The sequence below is a fragment of the Crocuta crocuta genome, unplaced genomic scaffold (assembly GCF_008692635.1).
Source record: "Crocuta crocuta isolate KB4526 unplaced genomic scaffold, BGI_CrCroc_1.0 scaffold132, whole genome shotgun sequence".
NCBI lineage: Eukaryota > Metazoa > Chordata > Mammalia > Carnivora > Hyaenidae > Crocuta > Crocuta crocuta.
The window spans coordinates 4,684,101-4,706,681 of NW_027528611.1; the positions used below are offsets into that span (position 1 = coordinate 4,684,101).

The 22,581-nt window shown below is 55.1% G+C and overlaps 1 protein-coding gene across 2 annotated transcripts; it reads left to right on the forward strand.

Annotated features, from left to right (window-relative positions):
* The first annotated feature begins 231 nt into the window (after positions 1-231).
* IP6K3 (inositol hexakisphosphate kinase 3) lies at positions 232-22,293 on the forward strand. 2 transcript variants are annotated; one of them, XM_077754754.1, is made up of 6 exons: positions 232-389; positions 9,769-10,108; positions 16,255-16,468; positions 17,643-17,818; positions 18,715-18,890; positions 20,771-22,293. In XM_077754754.1, the coding sequence occupies exons 2-6, from the start codon at positions 9,910-9,912 to the stop codon at positions 21,236-21,238; spliced, it is 1,233 nt and encodes a 410-aa protein (XP_077610880.1). In that variant the 5' UTR covers positions 232-389; positions 9,769-9,909; the 3' UTR covers positions 21,239-22,293. The 2 variants fall into 2 exon arrangements, with proteins under 2 accessions (XP_077610880.1, XP_077610881.1); XM_077754755.1 differs by lacking the exon at positions 232-389 and having other exon boundaries at positions 10,025-10,108; positions 16,062-16,468.
* The last annotated feature ends 288 nt before the right edge of the window (positions 22,294-22,581 follow it).

The window sequence follows — 22,581 nt, forward strand, 5'->3', positions numbered from 1 at the left end:
CCTGCTCTCCATCCAGGAACAGAACAAAACATTTCTCTCTTAGACCTCTCCTCTTCTTCCTCCTCTTCCTCCCCCCTCCCTCCTAGGCCCTCAGGCCCTGCTCAGAGCAGCCGTACACCAGCTGACAGCTGGGCGTGCCAGCCCCTGCCAGCCCTTCCCCAGGGTCAGGTGATCTCCCTTCCCCAGGCCCGCGGGGCAGACCTGAGTCTAGGCAGACGTCTCCACCAGCGCTAGGGTGGACAGTGAGTTCTCTGTGCTGGGACTCTGGGAAGGGCCTTTCTTTGCCGGGGGCCTGCAGTCGGCAGGCACTGAAAGAAGAGACAACTTTCCACTGGACCTTCCCTTCCACCCACTCCCTTCCCTGCTGGCCCTCCAGGAAGGAGGCCCTGGTGAGTGCCGCCTCGGGGGATAGGACAGGGAGGGCCTGGCTGGTGGTGCCTGAGGGTCCATCCAGGACAGGGCGACCCCCTACCTCCCGACAAGGGTCCACCCTGTGGAGGTGCCAGTCCGTCTGTGCGTGTCTGTACATCTGTGTGTACCTGTGTATATGGGGGAGGGGGGAGGAGGGGATGCCAGGTCAGTTCAGTAACATAGAAACTCTGTCGTTCGCTCTTCTCCCATCTCTGTCCCCTTCTCCTAGAGTAATTCCAGCCCTTCCTAGGGTGTCCGGGTGTCCTACGGTGTCTCTAACCTTGGCCTCCGCATGAAGGCAGGGAGGGCTCTGGTGCGCTGGGACTGCAGAGGAAGCCCTGTGGCAGGTACAGGGGTTGGAGCCAATGATTCCCGCTGTTTAACCCTTAACAGAGGCAGCGGTCACAGGAGAAGTTGGCAAAACCCCCTGGGCTCCCAGAACAGCGTGTCCTGTCCCAGCAGCCCCACCCTTCCGCAGGGTGGGGGCGGTGCGCGAGGCTGGGATGATGTCAGCGCCTGTGCGCAGCAGCCCGTGGCCTGGGTACGGGGTGGCCCGTGGAGTGCTGGTAGACCACGGGCACCGCCAGGGGCCCCTCCCCTGGGCTCTTCCTGGCCCTGCAATAAACCTGAGACATGAGCCTGTCTGCGCCTGTCACAGTCCCCAGGATCTCCGGGGACCTAAACACATCCATGCTAGGTTCCTTCTCCAGAGATTCGGATCCTGTGGGCAGGACCCAGGCTTCCCCAGCTTTTTAAAGCTACCAATTTATGTTCAAACCTTTTTTTACTATGAAAAACTTTAAGCCTACAGGAAAGAGTAGAGGGAATGATATCCTGAATGCTTGCATATCCTACACCAGGATTTACATATTTGACATATTTACATGTTTGGCCTTTGCCATATTTGCTTTATCAACTACTCGAAGGCGAAAGTATTTGAAGTAGTTTATGGACATCACCGCAATCCCCTCAAAGCACTTCAGTAGGTTCTTACACAACCGCAAAACCATTATCCCATTAATAAAATTAACAACTCCCGAAGAACGTCCACATCTAGTCCATATTCAAATTTCAGTGACCCCCTAGATGTTTCTTATTGCTTTGTTTACACCAGGATCCAATCAAGGTATATGGGTCACTATGTCTTCTAAGTCCTTTTCAATCTAAAAGCGTCTCTACCAACCACCTCCCACCACTGCCACCCCCTCTGCCCCTGCCCCCAACCCACCTTGCTGACTTGAAGAGCCAGTTGTCCCACAGGAGGGAGAGAATATGGCTGGGTCAGAGAACACTCAGTGCAGAAAGGGAAACGGAGGCCCAGAGAGAAAGGGACAGGGAATCTGAGGCAGAACCAGATCTCCTGGTCCCCTCCTGTGCCATGCTCCCCCTGAGCTCCCTCAGATCTCCTTATCAGGGATCTGAGAAATCCTCTGCAAAGGGCCTGTGGCCCCTGGGACGCTCCTGGCTGTCTGTCCCGGTGCATCCTGGGGGCGGCAGGCCAGGCCAAGCCATACCGTGGCTCTCCCGCTCTCTCCTGCTCAGAGCAGGGCACCTGAATAAATCCTAGCCGTATGGTTGCTACCTTGTTCACTAGCAGCCGCAGGGAACGGCAATCAACTTTATGAGTGTTGGGTTGTTTAGGGAAGCGAGATGAGAGGCCAGGAGGGGCTCCAGGAATGGGGGATGTGGGGGCTCACTGAGCGCCCGTTACTCTTCCTCATTGAGCAGGGCTGGCGCACCTGCAGCTGCAGGGGGGAGTGGGGTCCAGCCGCCCGGGGAGGGACTGGTTGAGTGGGGACGCCCAGGACCATGTTCCCCTTAACTCAAAGATGCCCTCCAGCTCTGGCGCCGTACCCCTTGTTTGGCAAGCCCTGTGCCCAGCTTTGGGGCCCCTCACCTTGTGAATGGAGCCAGGCACGCCACTCCTCAGAACACGCCTCACCAACGGCGGGAAGCTCCCCCCTAGCCAGGCACCCCTCAGAAAAAATGGGGCGTGGTGGGAGGAGGAGGGGATGTGGAGGGGCATCAACCTTGGTGCTCACTTCTGAGTTCGTGAGAAACTGCCCTTGGGCGGCCCTTAAGCCGCAGTTCTGGGCTCTGTGAGGCCAGGCCTGGCAAACCCAGGTCCCCCCTACGGGGCCAGGGCTGCTGGCTGTGGAGTGAGGGCCCCAGCGAGTCCTCTGGGCAGTTCCGGCACGGCTGCTGCTGCCCTCTGCTGGGGAGAGGCTCGCTCATGTCCTCCCTGAGCAGACAGGCTCACCAGAGCTGGCCAGCCCCACTCTGTGGTCTGAAGAGCCTCGACCACACACTCACACGCACACACTCACACATTCAGCTACGCGATCACACGTCTGTCCCACCCATGATTGCATTTTGACCCAAAAAGGCCATGTCTTCTTGCAGCCCTAAAGTTGTCATGCTAACCACTGACGGAATCTATCTCTGGCTCAAAGGCCTCTTACGTAAGGCAGGTGGCTGCCGATCTAGTACTTAGAGAAAGGTGGGGAGAGGCAGCAAAGGGGGTCAGAGCTTGGGAAGTGTGCAGGTCTGCGTGGTTAGCAGTATCCAAGATCCTGGATGCAGCTTCAAGGGGGCAAGGTCCTGGGGGGTGCACGGGGATGCTGTGGAGCCATGACTAGCCAGGAGCAAGGTGGCCGAGGACCCGTGGTGCTGTCATGAGGTCAAGATGTCTTAGGAGTTGGGGAGGGGGAAGCCTCCCAGCCTCTGCCTCTCCCGAGTGGGCCTTCCAGGGGCACTTGGATTCTTGAGTCATCTTCGCCCCATGCGTCTCCTGCTCTGACAGCAAGCCCAGAACATTGCTGATTGCCGCCACTAAGGACATTTGTCAGGGGCTGAAGGGCTTCTAACCTAATAATCGCTGTATTAAAATCGCATTTGGTCCTCAACCTGGAGGAACATTGGGAGATTTTAAATGTTAAGAGAAAAGGAAAGAGAGAAAAAAATCTTCTCTCCAAGGATGAAATGAGCCCCGAAATAAGTCTGTTGTGACTGAGGAATATGCAGCATTGCTCTGTGGTTCAGGGTCTTAAGCCTTCCCTGGGGAACGGAGGCTCTGCAAAGCCACATATTTCAGCCACAGCCAGGAAGGTGATGTGTGAAGGCCCCCGGTGTTCGGTATTGATCCCATCGGGTGGGGGACCGCGCAGACTGAGGGCATACACCATCCTACAGCCCTTGAGTCATTTTTAGAATGGATTTTAAGACACGATTTTTTCTCCCCCCAGAAAATAATCTTGTGCTTTCCCAGCCTGGACAGCCCCGGATGATCCACAACCCTTTGCCACATGAGAAACTCCAAAATCCTCCTGCCCATTACGACCTAAGCAGTTTTAAATGGTTTTCGGGTCCTCTCATCTCTAATAGATTAAAAAAATGCTCCCTTGGGCATTCGCAGAGACATTGAGTGGTACTTGTACCAAACCTCTGGCTCCGAGAGACCTGTGAAATGCACAGCAGGACTTCCGAGGCGAGAGGGCATGCCATAAACCATGCTGCTTTTGAGTCCGCAGCCTGACGCATCTCATACTGCTGTCTGCTGGTTCATAATCATCTCCTACCCTGAACGCTCCCCCACCAGACTTATTGGGATGTGGTCCAGGAGGCTTCCACACCTCACGGTCTCAAGCCACCCCCTCCTCCCTGGCCCAGGCAGGAGCCAGATGGGCACCTCCAGTCCATGTGGCCAGGCCCTCTCTCTGGCTGCTAGGCCAGCGAGCAGAGCAGTTTGGAGTGCATTCAGTGGGCCAGGCTTCCCACCACTCAGAGCCCTTCCTCTGGTCTCCCGGCTGGTCCTGCACTTCCTGATTGCTCCCTGCGCATCCCATCCCTGGGACGGGCCCTCCTCAACTTCCCCCAGGCCCACCTGGCATCTCTCCCAGTCTCAGACCCCATCCTGGACCCGTGACACCACCCCCGCCTCAGCTGACAGCTCCTAACCTTTTCTCTCCTAACCTTTTCAACTAGGGCTCCATTTCAACACAATTTGTTCCCTACAAGTCCCCCTGCGATACTCATTATACTTTTAGTATCCATTGATTGAGAAAATGGATGATGATAAAAACTACTTGGAACTCAATAATGCCTTTAAATGAATTTGTATTTTGGTAATCACCACAGTGTTTATATACATTTGAGAAGTTATCGTGCTCCAAGGGTATTACTGTTCTGGCCTGAAGATGATGCTTGACGGTGTTGTGGCTTCGGGAAGGTCTAGACTGGCCCACAGGTGGGAGCCCTTCACCCTCAGCACTGCGGACCCACACTGCTGAGCACCCCGTCGCACCCTGTCTGCCAGCCCTGCACTGCCTAGCCAGGTGCAAGCTCCTGGAAGGCCCCCATTTCTGGCCACTAAGGCTGTGTGAGGCTGCGTGGAGAGAGCCTCAGGCAGGCCCCTGGCCCTCAGCCCTTTAGGACAGACAGGCCCCCTATGGCTGAATCCCAGCTAGAGTAGCTCTGGACTGTGGGGCAGCTCTTCAAGGTCTCAGACCCTCAGTGTCTCCACCTGAAAATGAGTCTCTTCAGAAACAGAGATGGGGATGGTAAAGCCAGAGATTCACAAGAGTAGCTAGTATCATATAGGATATATTTGGGCAGTGAAGTATCAGAGGGTCTGATTCAGGTGAGGTTGTTTTCCACTTCTGCGTTCCCTGCCAGGGACTTGGCTGTGAGTTGGGTGTATTAGTCAGGACGCACTAGGCTGTGTCGTATAACAAACCATGCCCAAATCTCAGGGGCCTTCTACAGCAGAGATGTATTTCTCTATCAGGCTGCGTATCCGACTTGCATAGTCACTCAGACAGTGACCGTGCTTCTGAGATGACCAGCGCCAGGGAGAAAGGACGCGCGGAACTGCTTACGCTCCCACCGGAAGTGACGTATGTCACTCCCATCCCCGTGATGTTGGTGGAGGCAAATCATGCGGCTGTACTTACCTTCAGAGGGCAGGGGAAGTGCAATCATCCCACATTCCCACAGGAAACACCCGACTCTTTGCAAACAGGCCAATGACCACAGTCTGCCAGCTTGCTTCCAGATTTAAGGAGCTGACAGGCTTTCATGAGATACAGTTCAGGACCAATTTAGTCCAAGTTTGAACTGGTACAAGTTTGATTCGAGGTTTCGCCTGCTGTCTTCCTCCCTAAAATGGCATTGGCAAGCTTGAAAAGAGGCCTATCTCCTGTAATTTTTAATTAACTCGCGTTTCTTATGTGGGTAGAGATTATATACGCACAGACTCTCTGGAAATAAAAGGTGCCAACTGGTAGCAACGAGCCACGAGGCACCCATTCACCTCAGTGTGATGGAGGCCTCTGTCACCGTGGCTGGCATCACTTGTATTGTCATCTGTCTCCACTCTGGAAGCCAAATACAACAGCAGACCCTGCTGTCCATGACCCTCCCTTCAGCCCAGGGAATGTCCCCCAGCCCTGCAGCAAGCTGGCTGTCACTTGGGTCCCTTGGGGCTACACTGACACAAGCATTTAACAACCAGCTGGGTGGGGGCAACCCATCAGAGAATTAGCCCTTGAGCCTCCCGGAGTGAGCCCAGAGTTATTTCATTCGGGACATAACCCAGTGACAGGGTAGAAGGACACAGGGACCTGGGGGCATGTGTCTACCACTTTTGAGGGAGGGGCTTCAAGCTGAGCTCTGCTGGCTGGGGCCATCTGACCCTCTGCCCTCCCTCCATCTCTCCTCCTCCCTCCCCAAGAAATACTAGGCCAGGATGCTAGGTGCGGGGGCAGCTGTGGGGGAAGGTGTGGGCTGGATAGAGCGACACTTGCCTCCCTTTGATGCACTAGAGAGAGCCCTGTGTACTCAGCAAGTGTGTCAGAGGGGTGTAAGGTCCTGTCTCAGGCGGCGCCTCACCTGCCTTCCCGGCACCCAAGCTGAGTCAGCCCCGAGAGCAACCCACACAGTGACAAGCCTCGAGTGGTGCAGACGCTTGGGAAGAGGCCTCCACAAAGGAATGCTGTGCATTTTGTCATATGAGCGTCGTGACCAGGCTATGGCAGTGGGCGGGAATCCAAGGCTCAGACAAACATTAGGGGTTTGTCCTAGGGGCCTCAGCAAGCTAGTGGGACTGCGTGGTATAGGTGTGGGCTCCGGACTCCTTCCCCAATGCCCTGAGGAAACAGAGCAGGACCCAGAGGCACCGATCAAAGGCCAAGGCCCCTGCCAATGACAGACGTGCCTGCATGTGGCAAAAGGAAGGTCTGGGTCAAGAAAGATCTGTCAACTTGAATTACCTATTTGGGGCTTTTGAGGGCGGATGGGGAAGAACGGAGGTCTTTCCTCGCTCATTCCCACAGTGCAGGAGGCTGCATGCAAAGACAGGGACATCCCAAGTTTCCCTGGGAATGGAAGGTCAGTCAGCATCAGTGTCAAGGGGAAGCCACAGAGTCCCTCCCTGAGCAGCAGCAAAGCCCACCTGCCCAGCTCAGGCAGGTGTGGATGCCACTGCCCTCCATCCTCCCTCTGCCCCTTCCCACCAACCTGTGTCAGAACCCCAGATCATACTGTGCTATGTTAGCACCTCATTTGTGCCCTAAGAAGACCCTTGAGAGGAAGGCTCTCCATTTCCCCAGCTGTTGAGTCTAGATTTGTTTTTTTAATTTTTTTAAAAAAGTAATCTCTATGCCTTACATGGGGCTCAAACTCATGACCCCAAGATCAAGAGTCACGTGCTTTACCAACTGAGCTAGCCAGGTGCCCCAAGCCTAGGTTTTTTAAAAAGTACAGGCTGACTGACTAGCCATCGAACTCCCCACCGCTACAACCTACCCTAAGTTTGCACTGTTGCACCATGGACTGCCTGGGAGACCAGAGTCTTCCTGGCTCGTTCTGAGCTCTCTGAGAAAGTTCAGCCGGGGCCCTTGAGAACATCTGGGAATGCCAGTGCCTCTTGGGTCTTGCTGACATCCCTAGCCAGAAGTGCCAAGTAGGTCTATGCCATGCCACAGCTCTAGGTAGACCTTCCCGGGCCCCTCATGATGGTTTCTGCAGAGGTATGGAGCCCACCCACCACCAGGGCAAGCACCTACTTCGTCAGGTTGGAGGGGGAAGGCTAGGGGTAGTCGGGAAAGGAGAGACCACGCCTGGGGGACAAGGAAACCTGGGTCCCGTCCCAGCACAGCCAGTGACTTGCAGGGGACTTTGGCCAAGTCCCACCCTCCTTGGGGCTCAGTTTCCTGACTATCAAAGCGGGTCCGCAGCAGCCCTCAGCACCTCTGCAGCATGGCGGGTAAGTGCGCCATGGGGCTAAGGTGCTCCCTCCTTCCTGGTGGCGTGTACACAGGCAGGTTACTTAACCTTTCTGTGCCCCATTCTCCCCATTTGTGGAACAGGCCGATACCATTACCTCATCGGGGAGTCGTGAAGCCGAACTGGGTTGATCTATATATCAGTGACCTGACACACAGGAAACACTCTGGGCTTATCCCCATTTATTGTCATTTCCTCCCCATGCCACCACGACAAGGTGACACTGCTGTCCTTAGAGCTCCTTAGGGGAAGAAGGGCGGTGGGCCGCCCCGCACAGCAGCCTGCGGGCTCGCTGGGACACCACCTGGACCTGTCACTTGCTCAGCAAGGCCAGGCCCGCTTGGTTGGTCCTGGGCCCCTTTGGTTTTTCTCTTCTTTCTTCCCTCTTGCCTTTGCCAAATTTGCAAGCAGGATTGGGCTTGCCAAGCAATTGTGCTATGTTGTCATATACGAACTGATGGCCGAGCCAATTTCTGATCTGCCTCTGCATCTAGATGCCTCCTACCAACTTCCCAGCTCGTGGGACAGGCTCCAAATGGGGCTCTCTGTGCAGTCCTAGAGCAGCCGGGATGAAGGCTTGGGCTGCTGTGTCAGCAGAGCCCCTTGCCACAGCCCCCACCCCCACAGCACACACACCCGACACCTGGCCCCGTAACCCTAACCTCCCCAGTCACGCTCCAGCCACGCAGGCAGCTCTCCGAAGCTTCACCCCCGCATCCGGCAAAGCAAATGCACATACCAGGCAAAACACCCCACCCTTCCTAAAGGGGCACCCTGTGGCCCGAAAGACAGTGGCCGATGTGAAAGAGGACTTTGTGGGGGGTCGTATAAATGAGGACGTATAAATGAGTTGGGCTGAGGCTTTCAAGGCCACCTGGTGCCAGAGGTCAAGGTGGGTGGCAGGAGGCTCTCTGAGCTGGGGACCTGAGCAAATTGATAAGTACTCTGTGCGTGCAGCCAGCTGGCCGTGCCCATGGTCTGGACTGGAGGTCATTTAGAGTGTTAATCATGTCCAGTCCTGCCCAGCTTGGTGGCATCCGTGGCCAGGAGTCCAGCAGAGGCGAGAGTATTAATAACTCGCGGTGACGGGCACCCCTGCGGGAACGTCCTCTCACAGGACAGGACGTATGCGGCCACAAGAGCCTCCCCTCAAAGTGTCTCCTTGGCACTCTCCTGAGCCAAAGTCAGGATGTCTTTCGGGGCTGCATTTCCAGCCCAATTTCCGGCAAGCCCCCCCGCCCCTGGAAGGAAAAGGGAGCAGCAGGGAACAAGGTCCAGAGACCAGCGGTCCTCGCTATTCTCCTGAGTCGCTCCTGGCCCGGGCAGGGCGCCTCACGCCTCGCTTCCCTCACGTGCAAAGTGGCAGTGAGAAAGCCTGCCTTCCTCACGACCCGGAGCTGCTGGGAAAATATGACCGCCGCGGCACTAACGCTAGAAATAATAATAATAAATCATATTTAGTAGGTAGTTAGCTCTGGGCCTTCAGCTAACCTTTTCATGGGCTTTATCTCAATTTTGTCCTAAGTCCATGAGGCAGGGATCCTTACTATTTCTTTCTACAGATGGGGAAAGTGGGGCCCAGAGAGGTGTGGTAACTTCTCAAGGCCACACAGCAACTATGTTGTGGAGCCATGAGGCAGATGGAGGTGCATCTGTACCCCTTAAGCCCATCTGCTAGAGAGGCCAAGTGCCCCAATAGCAGGGACTCTGCTCTCTTCTTGGGCCTGGAACCGATGTTCCCAAAGGCAGGCAGGAAACGTGACAGGAGTTAAGACAATCTCGGCATTCTGGAAGCCTACTGTTGTGTGTATTGTTTGATTTTCTTTTTAATTGTCTTAGTATTTAAATTCAAAACGCACAGAACCGTCTTTAGAGAAGTCTACCTCTCCTCCTGGCTCCCTGGAGGCAACGCTGTTACCAGTTTCTTGTAACAGATTATTCCAGAAGTGACTGATGCCTCTTTACCGTCTTGTTCAACTACCAGCGGGGTCGTGGCTGGGAACTGTCGGCCCTTCTCCTCCCCCCAGCAGCCTGTCCCCTCATGTCATTTCTACCTTCCCCCTCTGCTCTCAGGGGCCCCCTCCCAGGCTCACAGAGGGACAGCTGTGCCCTGACAGTGACGAAGGCCAAGAAGGAGCAAACTGAGGACCACGGACAGCTGGCCGCCTGTCCGGGAGCTGCCACCCCTGGCCCAGGCCTTCCTCCTGTGGACACATGGTTGTGCAGGACAGCACGGACGCCGGGGATGCCAGAGCAGGCGTGCAGCTGGAGCCCTTCCTGCACCAGGTCGGAGGGCACCTGAGTGTGATGAAGTATGATGAGCACACTGTGTGCAAGCCCCTCATCTCCCGGGAGCAGAGGTTTTACGAGTCCCTGCCCCTGGCCATGAAGCGGTTCACTCCGCAGTACAAAGGTGAGTGTCCAGACGTGGCTCTGTGCCTGCCGTGCTGGGCCAGGCCTATCTGCGTGCGCCCATGGGTTCCTCGCGCCGGGCCGTGTGGGCAGGAGTTGCCGTGGGGACACGCCCCTCCCCCACAGCCCGCTTGACCTTCACTGTCCCCGTTTCTCTGAACTCTTCAGGCCTCCAGGCCTGGAGTCTAGTGCCGTTTGGCATCCCTAGAAATTAGCGCCAGCCACCAGACTTCGAGGAATTGAGAATGGAATCAAATGATACCCCAGCCCCACCCTGCTCTGCTAGGGTATCCGGTCTGTGCTTCAGGAGTGCCACGGCTGGGTCCTGTGACCAGGGCTGGGAAAGACAGGACAGGCTGAGGCCTCCTTCACCTTTGGGGACCCCGGCGGGTGGGAGGAGCCTCAGGCCTGGGTCAGGCCATGAAGGAGCTGGGACCTGACGTGTTTAGGAAACCAGAATTCCTGCCCTCGTCTCGTGGCAAAGCCAGGGCTGTGGGCTGCCTTTGAGGTTCAGCTGGGGAAACAGGGCACCGAGCAGTGTGTGTTCTGGATCCGAGCACAAAGTAGGTTCTGGGGAGGGAAGGTGGGGTGGGGAGGGCTGCTGTTTGGAGGCCTCCAGGCAGGGGCACTCTGGGCGGCCAGCCAGCATCCATGGAACAGGGTTTTAGTCCACACCCAGCCTTCAATACATGCGGTTCACAGGGCTCTGCCAGCCTCCAGTCTCTCAGTGGAACGAGTGCCCAAAAAAATCTCTTTTAAAGGTGTTTAAATGTTGGGACTACGAGCTTCCGCCCTCACTGTCCAAGTATCTGTAGTAAGAGTGATGAAAATCTCCAAATAAGGCCGTCAAAAACTCACTTGCATTTCAATGGTCAGGGTAACCGGGAAGGATGGGGAGTGTCTAAACGGGTGCTTCTCAGAGTGTGATCTGGGACTAACCAGCTCTACCAGAATTGCTGGTGTGTGGGTTACAATGCAGATTCCCAGGCTGCATTCCAGACCCGGGGACCAGAACCCCTGGGGTCAGGGCCCAGGAATGTGTATTTAGCGTGTTCCAGATTGAGACTCACTGACAGGGGGCCAAGGCCTTGAGCCCTAGGCAGGGCTTCAGCCCCAGTTAGCCAAGACCTTCCGGGAGTCTGAGACAAAACCCGTGAGCATCATACGCTGAGAGACAAGGGCGGACGGCTGGTGTACAGCCTGTGTGGGCCTCCCCTGCGGCCTCTGGGGCCGCAGGCCGGTGTTTCCCATCAGCTGTGGGTCACTGCCCATCTCGTCAGAGCACCCACCGGAATGAATGGCTCTCCTTTTGCAACTGAACTCAACCTAGCAAAGCAGTGGCAGGATTTTGCATGGGGTGGCCTCCTGCCCGCAGCATTTCACGCTTGTTGGACAGGGCTCTGAAGCTGAGACAGACGGCCAGGCAGCCACAGGCAAAGCAGGAAAGTGAAAGAGGCTGGTTGGTCTCCAGGACCCCATCCTGATGCCCTCCCTGGGTCCATCTACACGTGCCCATTCCTCTGGGCGGGGGGGAAACGGAACCACTCCTGGGCTCTGGTCTACTGTCCAGACCCCTGCTCTACCCTGCCTCCCAGGCCGGGGTGGGCCCATCCCCAGTACTGCCTGCCTTAGATTCACTTCAGCCAAGACATCATAGCTACATGTATCAACGGCCAGAGAGCATGTTTCTGTCTCTGCCTTAGAGTTTCACTCCGGAGATGGTGTTTCCATGCAGGTCGGGAGGGGACTGGGTTGGGAAACACGTGACACCCTCCGGCGAGACCACACAGCCCTGTTGAAGGCGGGCTCCCAGACTAGGGTGACGCCCACACACGAGGTGTCACTGATGCAGAAACAGGGATTCACTCAATAGCCAGAACACATGGGCGATGTACCACGGGCCAGGCACCACCATCTAGGGAGATGCTAGAGAAAGGCCCAGAACCAGGACCCTCACACTCTCCGATGCCTGGAACACGTTGCTGAGGTTGGGTTTTAGATGGGAAACAGTCCGGGCCCTGAGGCCAGGCAGGCTTCTTGTTTCCCTGGAGAAGAAAAGTGGTGTCAGCTAACCCTTGGTATTTATTCAGTAGTCTCCACATATTAGCTCAATCCTCACAAGCTTCTGAGGGAGGTACTACTATTATCCCCACTTCACAGGTGAGGAAACTGAGGCACAGAGAGGTGACATGTCTTGCCTCAGGCCACACAGCCAGTGAGAGGCAGAGCCAGGATTCAAAACTCTGAGGTCTGGCTCCCAAGTGTGCGCTCTCGGCCACCAGGGCCTGCTTCCACAGCACCGTCACCCAAGAGATGAGTTTCTTACGTGCCAGTCCTCGGGGNTTCTCCCCCATGGGAACAGCCCCAGAGAGAGGGGTTGTTTCTCTGGAGGCTGCTGCATGCCACGAAGCATGTCCTCTCCCTTCTCACTGCCCTGCACTGTGGTGGCATCAGGGAGTGCTAGGCAGGGACGTCACTCCCAAGGGCAGCGTCCCCATGCCAGGAGCTTGCCTGGGCCTTTTGCTGGGCTTCCGGGTCATGACAACACCTTGGGGCCGCCTCCCCTGCCTCCCAGTGTGCCTGTCAGGTTTGAGTGAGCAAGGACATACTCCTGGGTCCAGCTGGTTGACGGATGAGCCAGATTCATATTACAGACGCCGGCAACTAAATGCTCTCACGAGCTTAAAAATAAATACATGACAGAATATTCACGGAGGCTGGGGAAGCTGCTTGGCCAAACCGAAAACTGCTGAGATGCTCCGGGCATGGCAGTCAGGCCGTAAGCATGCTCGTCTGCCCAGCTGGCAGGGCTGAAGTTGAGGTGCTTGGGGAGGGCTGGTGAGCGGGCAGACAGGGCTCCCCTGGCCGGGTAGAGGCGGCCGAGTGCCGGGAGCCCAAGCCCCCCAAGGCCTAGTGCCCATGGACACATGAGGCAAGCTGCAAAGCCGGGCCCTACATCATTCTTGACTACAAACCCATCCGGGCCCCGAGGAGTCTGGGTTCCATTGACACACAGCTTCGGTAAAGAACCGGCACCTCGAGCCTGCCAGGTGGCTACCTGCTGTGGGTCTCAGGCTTCAGAGGGAAGGTCTGGGCTGCGCTACAGAGGGGTGGAGGGAAGACAGATAGACGGAGACACAGAGCCAGTGGCTCTGTGCAGGAAGACGGAGCAAGGAGGCAGGGACACGGAGCCTGGCTGTGTAGCTCTGACAATATGAGAAATAGAAATGAATGTCGGGTTTTATTGGTTTTGGGTTATTTGTACCTCTGCTCGCCTCCATTTATTTAGATGCTCAGATCTGATGAGACCAGACAAGAGCTGGAGCCTACAGAAGCGGGTGAAGGTCACATTTCTTGTCCTTCCAGGGAAGCCCCCCGGGGTTGGGGCTCCCCGAAACGGCAGTGTCTCACAGGCTTGGCGCCACAGTCCCGCAGGTGGGAGGGGCTGGATGGTGAGCTGAACTTTACCAGCCCCAAAGGGGCCCTGCCCTTGGCTGGCCCACCTTCCTGGGCCCCCACCCCCCCAGGCAGCCAGGAGGCCCCAAGCGCCCCAGGGACAAGCACTGAGGCCAGTTGCTCTCCTTTCCCCACTGGGGAGGGGTGGCGCCGACCCTGGTGCTGGTTTCCAGGTCAGTCCTCCACCACCCCCTCCAACAAGCACGGAGACCCTCCCGCCTGAGGAAACAGGAAGGGAAATGTAAACACTGTGTCCTTAGGCTTCTCGGCACCCCCAGGTACTGATGACGCTCACATAGTGGTGGCCTCTTGGCTTCTCTGTTTGTTCCCATGGAACAGAATGGCCAAAACAAACGTGGTAGGGACACGGCAGGAGGTTCCTCGTCCACACACAAGTAAACACAGCATGATGACACCGAAGCCTCCCTATAAAGTCCTCGGCTCTGGTACCGCTTGTTCCCTCTTCCGCATCCGCACCTGCTGTGGCCTCAGACTCCTCGAGGACTGTGTGACCTTGGGCAGGTTATTCAATCTATTGGAGTCTCAGTGACCCCAGGCAAGCGCCTTACCGGCTTGCTAGCGCTCAGTGGTAACAAAGGACAAGCACCCGACGCTGGCACGCGGCAGCGGTTGTTGCCGCGGCAGTTCTCGCCCTGCCCCGCGCCAGCCCCTCGTTCTTACGAGCTGAACTCCTCTGGTGGGTTCTGACTCGAGACGCGTGCCAGCGCTCGGGTAAACTGCAAAATGCCAGGTGCGGGTGTGGTGTTACTGGTAGTATCATTACTAATTCACGGCACTCGGGGGCCTGAGATGAGCTGAGGAAAAGCAGAATTATTTTAAAAGAACTGGAAAGAACTGCATGTCACTCTCAGGCTGCAAAATTAGGGCACTGGGAATCTGAGATGACAGGACCAGCCCGGAGAGACCGCTGAGCTAGGCACAGATGGCCCTGAAGAGCGACTTGCTGAATTATAGAGCAGCCCTGAAAACGCGCGTCTGCACTGACCAGCCTGGGCAGGGACACAAGCCGAGGAATCAGCTGCCCTGAGTGCTGGTTCAGCAGAAATTACCACTTGCGTGGAGAAAGTGACCAAGTGGCCGGGGGAGGAAATGAGTCCCCGAGAGGACATGATCACATGTAGCCCACCTTCTCTCAGTCAGAGTCCCAGAAGAAAATGAGTGGTGTGTTTAAAGGGGGTTGAATGAAGAGACTTTTTAGAGGGACTGCTTGTACAAGCGCACACAGGATTAAGGGAGCAACTAGGGTGACAGGGCCCCAGGGACCAGCACCACTGCGAGGCTCTACCCACCCATGGACCTGGAGGGCCAAAGTCAGGGAACAGTGTCACTGACCCAGCGAGAGGAAGGCCATAGAGGGACAGGACCACACTGCAGCAGGGCATCACTGGGATAAGTACCCCGATCTTTCTCCCGCCCCGCCCCCATCTCCTGCCAATGTCTTCCACTGGCCAAACCCATGTGAAACCGGAGGGGCGAGGGCGAGGAAGCCATTGGGACGCCCCACAAGGTCAGCCTCTCAGGCACAAGGCAGGCTGCAGACAGGTGGAGGGAAGCTCGGTGGGAGGAGCAGCAAACCGAATACTCATGGCATCAGTACAGGAAGAACAGGGAACGAAGTACTCCAGAGATCCGGTCCTCACAAAATCATTCATGTGGCCGCCTCCCGCCACCATGGAGGGGAGCGTTCCACCTCTGCCAGAACTCTGGCGAGGCTGGGCACCCACCGATACTAAGCCCCCCAGAGGAAGACACGGACTGTGCCGCCAGAGCAAGAAATCCAAAGGGGGTGACCACAGGGCCGTTGACATCCATGCCAGAGCTAACTACCCGACCTGGCTGACGTCTACATTTGTTCACTGGGTGTCTTCACACCCTTCACTCTCACAAGCAGCGGCCGAGCAGGCTCTTGTGCCTTGATTACAAAGACCGATGGTCAGGAGGCGCCGTGGCCGGAGTAACCCCACTAGTCGTCTGTTTTCTATCAAAGAGCCATGTTCTGTCAATAATATTTGTGTGCTGCGTGTCTAACTGAAGGAAATGGTGAGCGTCAGGGTCAAAGGCAGAGACGGGGGGGGGGGCAGGGTACAAATGAAGGCCACAGAGAAGCCAAAGCCCCAGAGGGCGGTCTGAGGCGGGCATCCTGGCAGGAGCTAGTCAGACATAGATAAAATCAAAGCAAGGGAGAGTAAGGATGATGAAGGAGATGGAGGAGACAAAGGGGAGGCATGGCATGGGCCCCAACTTCCCTCAAAGCCACGCTGGGGGAGGGTGCCCTCTTTGCAGAGGACGGGCTTTGATGACCCCAGGTTGGGCCCCGCTGGAATAGCCATGTGGTGACTGGGAAGGCGCCACTGTGCACAGAGGAACCAGAAGGTGAGAACAGAATGTACAGGGCTGGCGGTGCAAGCATGAAAGGGCAGAAAGACGCAATGAAGCAGAGGCTGAGCCCACATCAGCCCAAGGCTATTTTTTTGCAGGCTCCACGGCCCTGGGCTCATTCTGGAACAGTCCCCATAGCTCCTCCTGGAGAGGAGAGTTAGGAAAGCCGAGAGGTTGATCAGTGCCATTAAAAACTACAATTCAAAAGGATGTCACCCCTTGCAGCGCGTGTACCAGGTAAATTCCATCTGGTTTTCCCCTCCCCTCCCCCCGCCCCCCTGTGCTCTGCAGGCACCATCACGGTGCATCTCCGAAAAGACAGCCGAGGCCATCTCAGCCTGGTAGCCAACCCACTGAAGGAGAACCGGGGGCCCTTCAAGGTGTCCACGGAGTCGGCGGCGGTGGCATTATGGCAGACCCTCCAGCAGACCGCCGGTGGCAGCGGTGGCGCCCACACCCTCGCCCAGTGGCGGCACACTCAGCTGGCACACTCACTCAAGGAGAGGTGAGGGCCGCTTGGCAGGATGACGGAAGCTGCCTGGGGGTCAGCACCCCTCCCACCTGGGCCAAGCCTAGCAGCTCTCCATCAGGGCCAAGACATTCAGATGAAGCCTCCATCTAGAAACACCAATGGGACCAAAGAAAGGAGACTATTTTCCTTCGTGCAATTTTAGAGGGAGGACTCCAATGCCCTTCCCTCAGAAGCTGCCGCACATGCAGTCCTGCCAAGAGCAGGCATTCAGTACACATTTGGTTAATTAAATACCTGTGTCACGGAGACCATGAAATGTCTCTGGGGGGAAGGGGGGGGGTGCAAATGCAAAAACCCAGAATAGTTGATACAAAGGAAAAGTGGCTAACAGCAGTCAGAAATCACTTTTGCTTAGCGGTCAGGAAGGGACGAGGAGAGAGATCAACACAGCCCCCTCCCACGCCCCCCACCCCCTGCAGGGCGAGACCTCGGAGATGCAGGCAGCTCAGGGCACCCGAGGTCCTGGAGAGGTCTCCAAAACTTCTGATAATGCTAGCTGACCTTTCTCAGATGCAAAGGACTCCTGGGGACTTATAAAACATTTATGGGAAACAAAAGGGAGCTAATACAATGAAAATACCTCCCTTCCCCAAGGACCACAGTGGATGTAATTAAGCCTCTTGGCGCAGCATCAGGAAGTGGGTACGCATTATCTCCATTTCACAGATGGGGAAGCCAAGATGCACAGGACAGGAGAGAGGGTGGACCAAGGATCCGTGATTCTCACCCCTGTTGGCATTTTAGGCCTCGAGGAAATAACAGCACAGCACACGAACAGCCTAAACCCCAAGCCTTCTACCTCCAGGCAAGGTCAGCGCCCCCATGCTATGTTGCCTCGATAGCGTGAGAGTAACCCAGATCACTTACAAGTGACCTGAAGCCACCACAGCCCTCAGAGGAGGTGACACACTCTAGTGAGTTATTCTGGGGCTCAGAGAGACCCCCGGCCAGGGCTGCTGATCTGGTGCCCAGGGCCTGGATGTACCAGGAGGGGCTCTCCGAGGCCCTGCAGGCTTCCTGGAGAGTGGCCAGGGACAGTGCACATCAGCATCCTGCCCAGGAGAGCCCAGTCGCAGGGACAGGTACCTTTCCCACGGCACCTGTGGCCACGGCTGCCCTGACTATCATGCGCTTCCCTCACCCACAGCCCGCCCACGTCACTCCTGAGGTCGGAGTTCCACCTCAACACCCAAGTGTCCTCGCTGGTGGAAGATGCCAACGGGAACCAGGCCGAGAGGAGGAGCTTTAACCCATGGGGTCTGCAGTGCCACCAGGCCCACCTGACCCGTCTGTGCACTGAGTACCCGGAGAACCAGCGGCACCGTATCCTTGCCCGCANGCCCTCAAGCCTAGGACCTAGAAGAAATCTCAGGTCTGCAAAAAAAAAATCAGATTGGATGGGGAAGTCAGACTGGGAACTGGTCAGGCCACGCTGCTGGCTGCTGGCTGTGTCTCTGCCACTCGGGCAGTAAGGATGGGCTGGGCGGGGAGTCAGGAATGATGACAGTCACGTCAGGTGGGGGCAACACATCCCAGCCCCGCTTCTATCCCTGCAAATTCTCCCTGCAGATGTCTTCCTGTGGAGCTGATGGCGTGAGGGGGCGGGGCTCCCTACCCTCGTCCCCCTTCCTCCTCCCCCCTACCCCTAAGCGGACTCTTAGAGGAGGCCCGCCCCCCTCATCCACAGGCTACCATGTTCCCGGTGAGCACATTTAGGCTTGCAGTGCCCCTTTGTCAGCGCTGGGCTCCTTCCTGCAAACGGGTGACTGGTTTCACAGTGTTTACTAAGACACATCTGCAGCCCTAATCCCTAAGAAGCTTTTGCAGGATAATTACTCCGCTGAAATTAATATTCTTGCAACTCATCTCCAAAGCTAACATCAACCCACTTCTCCCAAAAGGTATTGGCCTATTCAGTGACTCGAGGTTTTAGCCTTATGATTTTCTGCCATAAAATGTAAATTGGGCATGGCCTGCCAGGGATTTCACGCCTGCATTTAAATTTCAACCTCAGAGCAAAAAGGAAAAGGAAAAGCAGCTCGCATGCTCATAAACTCCCCCTAAGTAAATGGACTTATTAAAGCAGCCTGCAAAGCTAATACCTTGAATTCTTAAGAGGGACGCTGGACTTGGCCGGAAGGAGAGATGGGAGAGAGGGAATGGCACTCAGGGTAGGGGCCTTCTCGTCCTCGGAGCCTTCCTGATCTTGGCGTGACCAGGGTTTTTGTTGCTGGAAAACGTCGTGTCAAAGTACAAGTACCCTTGTATCCTCGACCTGAAGATGGGGACCCGGCAGCACGGGGATGACGCGTCGGAGGAGAAGAAAGCCCGTCACATGAGGAAGTGTGCGCAGAGCACCTCAGCCTGCTTGGGCGTCCGCATCTGCGGCATGCAGGTAGGTAGCAGAGGGCCCTCTGGAGGGCGGAGCGTCTTGGCACGCGCACTGCGGGGCAAGGGTGTCCCCCAACCAGACACCACTGGCCACAAAGCCCTTCACTTTGGGGGAGCGACACAGGAGGCAGCTGAGCACAGCCCTTCCACCCCGGGAAATGCATATCCCGGTCTATGACATGCTGGGATTCTTTTAAAGAGCCCCTTTCAGGACAGCGGTGTCAAAAACCCACCATGTTTTAAACTCGGTCTCAGGGTCTCTGGCAGGCGAAACATCCCAGCGGCCACGTGGGTCCCGCCCACGTTGAGAGCAGACCTTTGACCACAGTGTGTGAGCAGGGGCTGGGGAAAGGGCTGAAAAGGAGCTTCTCCGCTCCCTCCGCTTTCTTGATAAAGTCAAATCTCCTTCTCAGGGGCTGTTGAGGAACTCTGCTCTTTGCATTCTTATTAGCCATTCCTTCTTCCTACTCCACCTTCTCTGCTTTTCGTTGCCTGTTCTGGTTAGTGAAGTGGGAAGGTGGTAACCTGGTCAGCGGAGGCAAGGGAACGGCGACTCCACCCATTTTTGCAGCTCTGATGTGGCCCGTGGCGGAGGGGCTGCAGAACGGGAAGAAAGAGACTTTCCCCACGCGTTCATTCTTCCAGTCTATCTCCTCAGAGCAAAACCAGACACCGATGTGACGGTACACGTTGAAGCTTTCCTTAATTGAAACTGCCACCCCTTGAAGCTGGAAGTTGAGTCTATAAATTTGTTGCACAGATGTCCCCTGGAAGGCTTGGAACGCAGTCCTCAGGAGAATGCAGTGTGATGATTTGGGGTGTAAATGGAATCTCTCCCTGGCCCTCAAATCTTCTGAAATTGATCTGATTTATTTAGACAGTGACGCCTGTCATGTATTTATGACGGCTAATTTAGCAGCCAATCTCCAGCCCTCCAAAGCAAGTCTATCATATTTTTCTGATTTTTTTTCTACACTGTTTTTCCGTAAACATATCCACATAATCTGAAGGCAGGAAAGACCTGAGAAACTGTCTTGGCCAGGTACGGGCTGCCCTTCCCAGGTGAGCCAGGTAGAGGTATGCCAAGTCATGGCCACACCAGCCCCTGTACAGCCCCTGCCATCTGAATGAAATGGGAGCGGTTGCCACTGTCCCCCCATCAGCATCTCCTCCATCTGCTCCCTTCCTGTGGCCAAGACATGACAGGGGAGGGGAGAGCCACTGGTGCCAAGGAGGAGCCACCAGCCCCACAGAGCTGCTGCTGTGACCCCCCCCCCCAATCTAGGCTCTCCTCAGCTGCACTGGCTGCGTGAAAACTCCATCCATACCTGATCTAGCCCATCTTTTTATCTTTTCCTCTTCAGTCACCCTGCTCTACCCCAAGAGTCATGACTGTTTCTCTAGAATCTGCAGAGAAAGGACTTTAGAAACTTCATTGGGGAAAATGGAATCTAGTTGGCTTTCCAAGGCCATTGGCTGTGATTTCAGATTCCTACTAAAGCTTTCTAGCTTGGGTTTGCTAATATTTGAATTGAAGAGGGCCAGAAGCCAGGGTTTAAATCATGATTTGGAGGATGACATTGGAAATTCACAAGAAAGGCAATCCAAGCTTTTCCTCACGGGTGGGGCTCACCTCTGTGGGGTGAAGCATCTTTACACCTTGGCTTCCTATTAAAGGCTTGCACAGAAAGCATTTTAAAATGTGAAAGTTCCACTGGTGCTTGATGACAGATCATCCTTCCATTCATCTCAGCCACTCTTGCCCTGCATCTCCTGGAAATCTGTTTATATATCACGTTAGCTTGTAACACTGCAACCATAGCAGGGGCAATATTTTTTTTAAGTTGGCAATTCTTCACATTTTCTTTCTCTTTTTATTGGAAGGTTTATCAAATTGATAAGAAGCACTTTCTCTGCAAAGACAAGTACTATGGAAGAAAACTCTCCGTTGAGGGGTTCAGACAAGCCCTCCATCAGTTCCTGCATGACGGAACCCGCCTCCGGACAGAGCTCCTGGAGCCCATCCAGCGCCAGCTCCGGGCCCTCCTCTCGGTCATTCGGAACCAGAGCTCATACCGGTTCTACTCCAGCTCTCTCCTCATCATCTACGATGGGCAGGAGCTGCCAGAAAGGACCTCAGGGGGCCTGCATCCTCCGGAGGCTCCGCAGCCGGCCCACGGCAGCTCTTCCGAAAGTCTCTCCAAAGTTGACGTCCGGATGATCGACTTTGCTCATACAACGTACAAAGGCTCCTGGAATGAGCACACCACCTACGATGGACCAGATCCAGGCTACATTTTTGGCCTAGAAAACCTCATCCAGATCCTGCAGGATATTCAAGAGGGAGAATGAGGCTTGTTGGGCCTATCCGGATGCTTCTGGAGTGCTGATATCAAAAGGGACCCATTGGTAGCTAGGGTACCCTAGACACTGTTAGATGTCTTTGTAATAATGACATCCACGTTCGAAAGCCACACGTGGCATACTGATGGCTGCTAAAGAAACCAGTTCTGGAGCTAATTCCACATCCTCTGGTATCTTATGCTAATTCTGGTCGTCGGAGGCCGGACAGGCAGTGTGAAATGGCACCATTGTGGAGTACATTGGAAGGCGTGAGTGAGAAGCCAGCATTAGAGTGAGATTCTGGAGAATTCGCATTTAAAAATGCTTTTTGTTGTCCTGCTGAATCCTTGGCAAGCTGTGAGGCAAAAGAAAAAAAGAAAAAGAAAAAGAAGAAACTCTACTTGAAGAAGACTTGACGAGTGAGTTCGTGAGCGGATGGTTTGTCTGCTCGCATGGGCTGCCCACTCCAAGGGCAGATACAACATTACAGTGAATGACTGTCTCTCACCTTCTTAAGAGGCATTCTCGGCAAGGCAAGAAGAAGTGGGACAGAGCTGCCCGTCTCACCACCTTCCTACCCAGGGTCTGGATGGACAAGGTCGATCCAGACACAGCCCGGGCAAATCAAGACCTCAGTTCTCCATTGTTACCTATGGAGATAAGGGTCTCTTTCTAGACTTCCGGGTATCTATTGGAAGTGATGACTCTGCCAGATTCTGGCCACAAAACGGCTCTAACCATGAAATGCAGTTTTCAGGTGGGGGTAGACTGCACAAAAGGATGACCCAGTGATATTAAATTACACCCCCTGCTTTCTATTTATTTATTTTGGGGGTGGGGTGGGGAGTCAGAAAGAGAAGCCTGGAGGGCCAAGGAATCCGAGCGCAATGTTTACAAGACTGGTGGACAAGTGTAAATACGGAACAAAGAGCAAACGGTTCTAATTAATTCCTTCTTCTGCAGTGTGGAAACCTATTACAATGCCCTTGAGTCGAGCACTAAGATACGTTACCCAATTAGGGAAATAAATTTGTTAATAAAATTGCTGAGGTCACCAGTGATTATTTGGTGTGTCTTATTACCCTTTCTGTTTGTTTATTCTGATCATCACGATGCACGGCAGTTCCAATTTATGGCCGACTGGAGTATACAGCAAGAACAGTTCACCGATCTCCTACAATCCTTTGGGGATCCCTGGATAGGAAATGGCGGCTAATATACTATTTCCATGTAACTACAAGGCAGGTACCAGACCTGGGAAGTAAGCGGTCCTTTTATCTGACCTTTGGACAATGCAAAGTTAAATAATTTCTGTATTCTCCTGGCTAATTACCATCACCTTCCCAAAATCC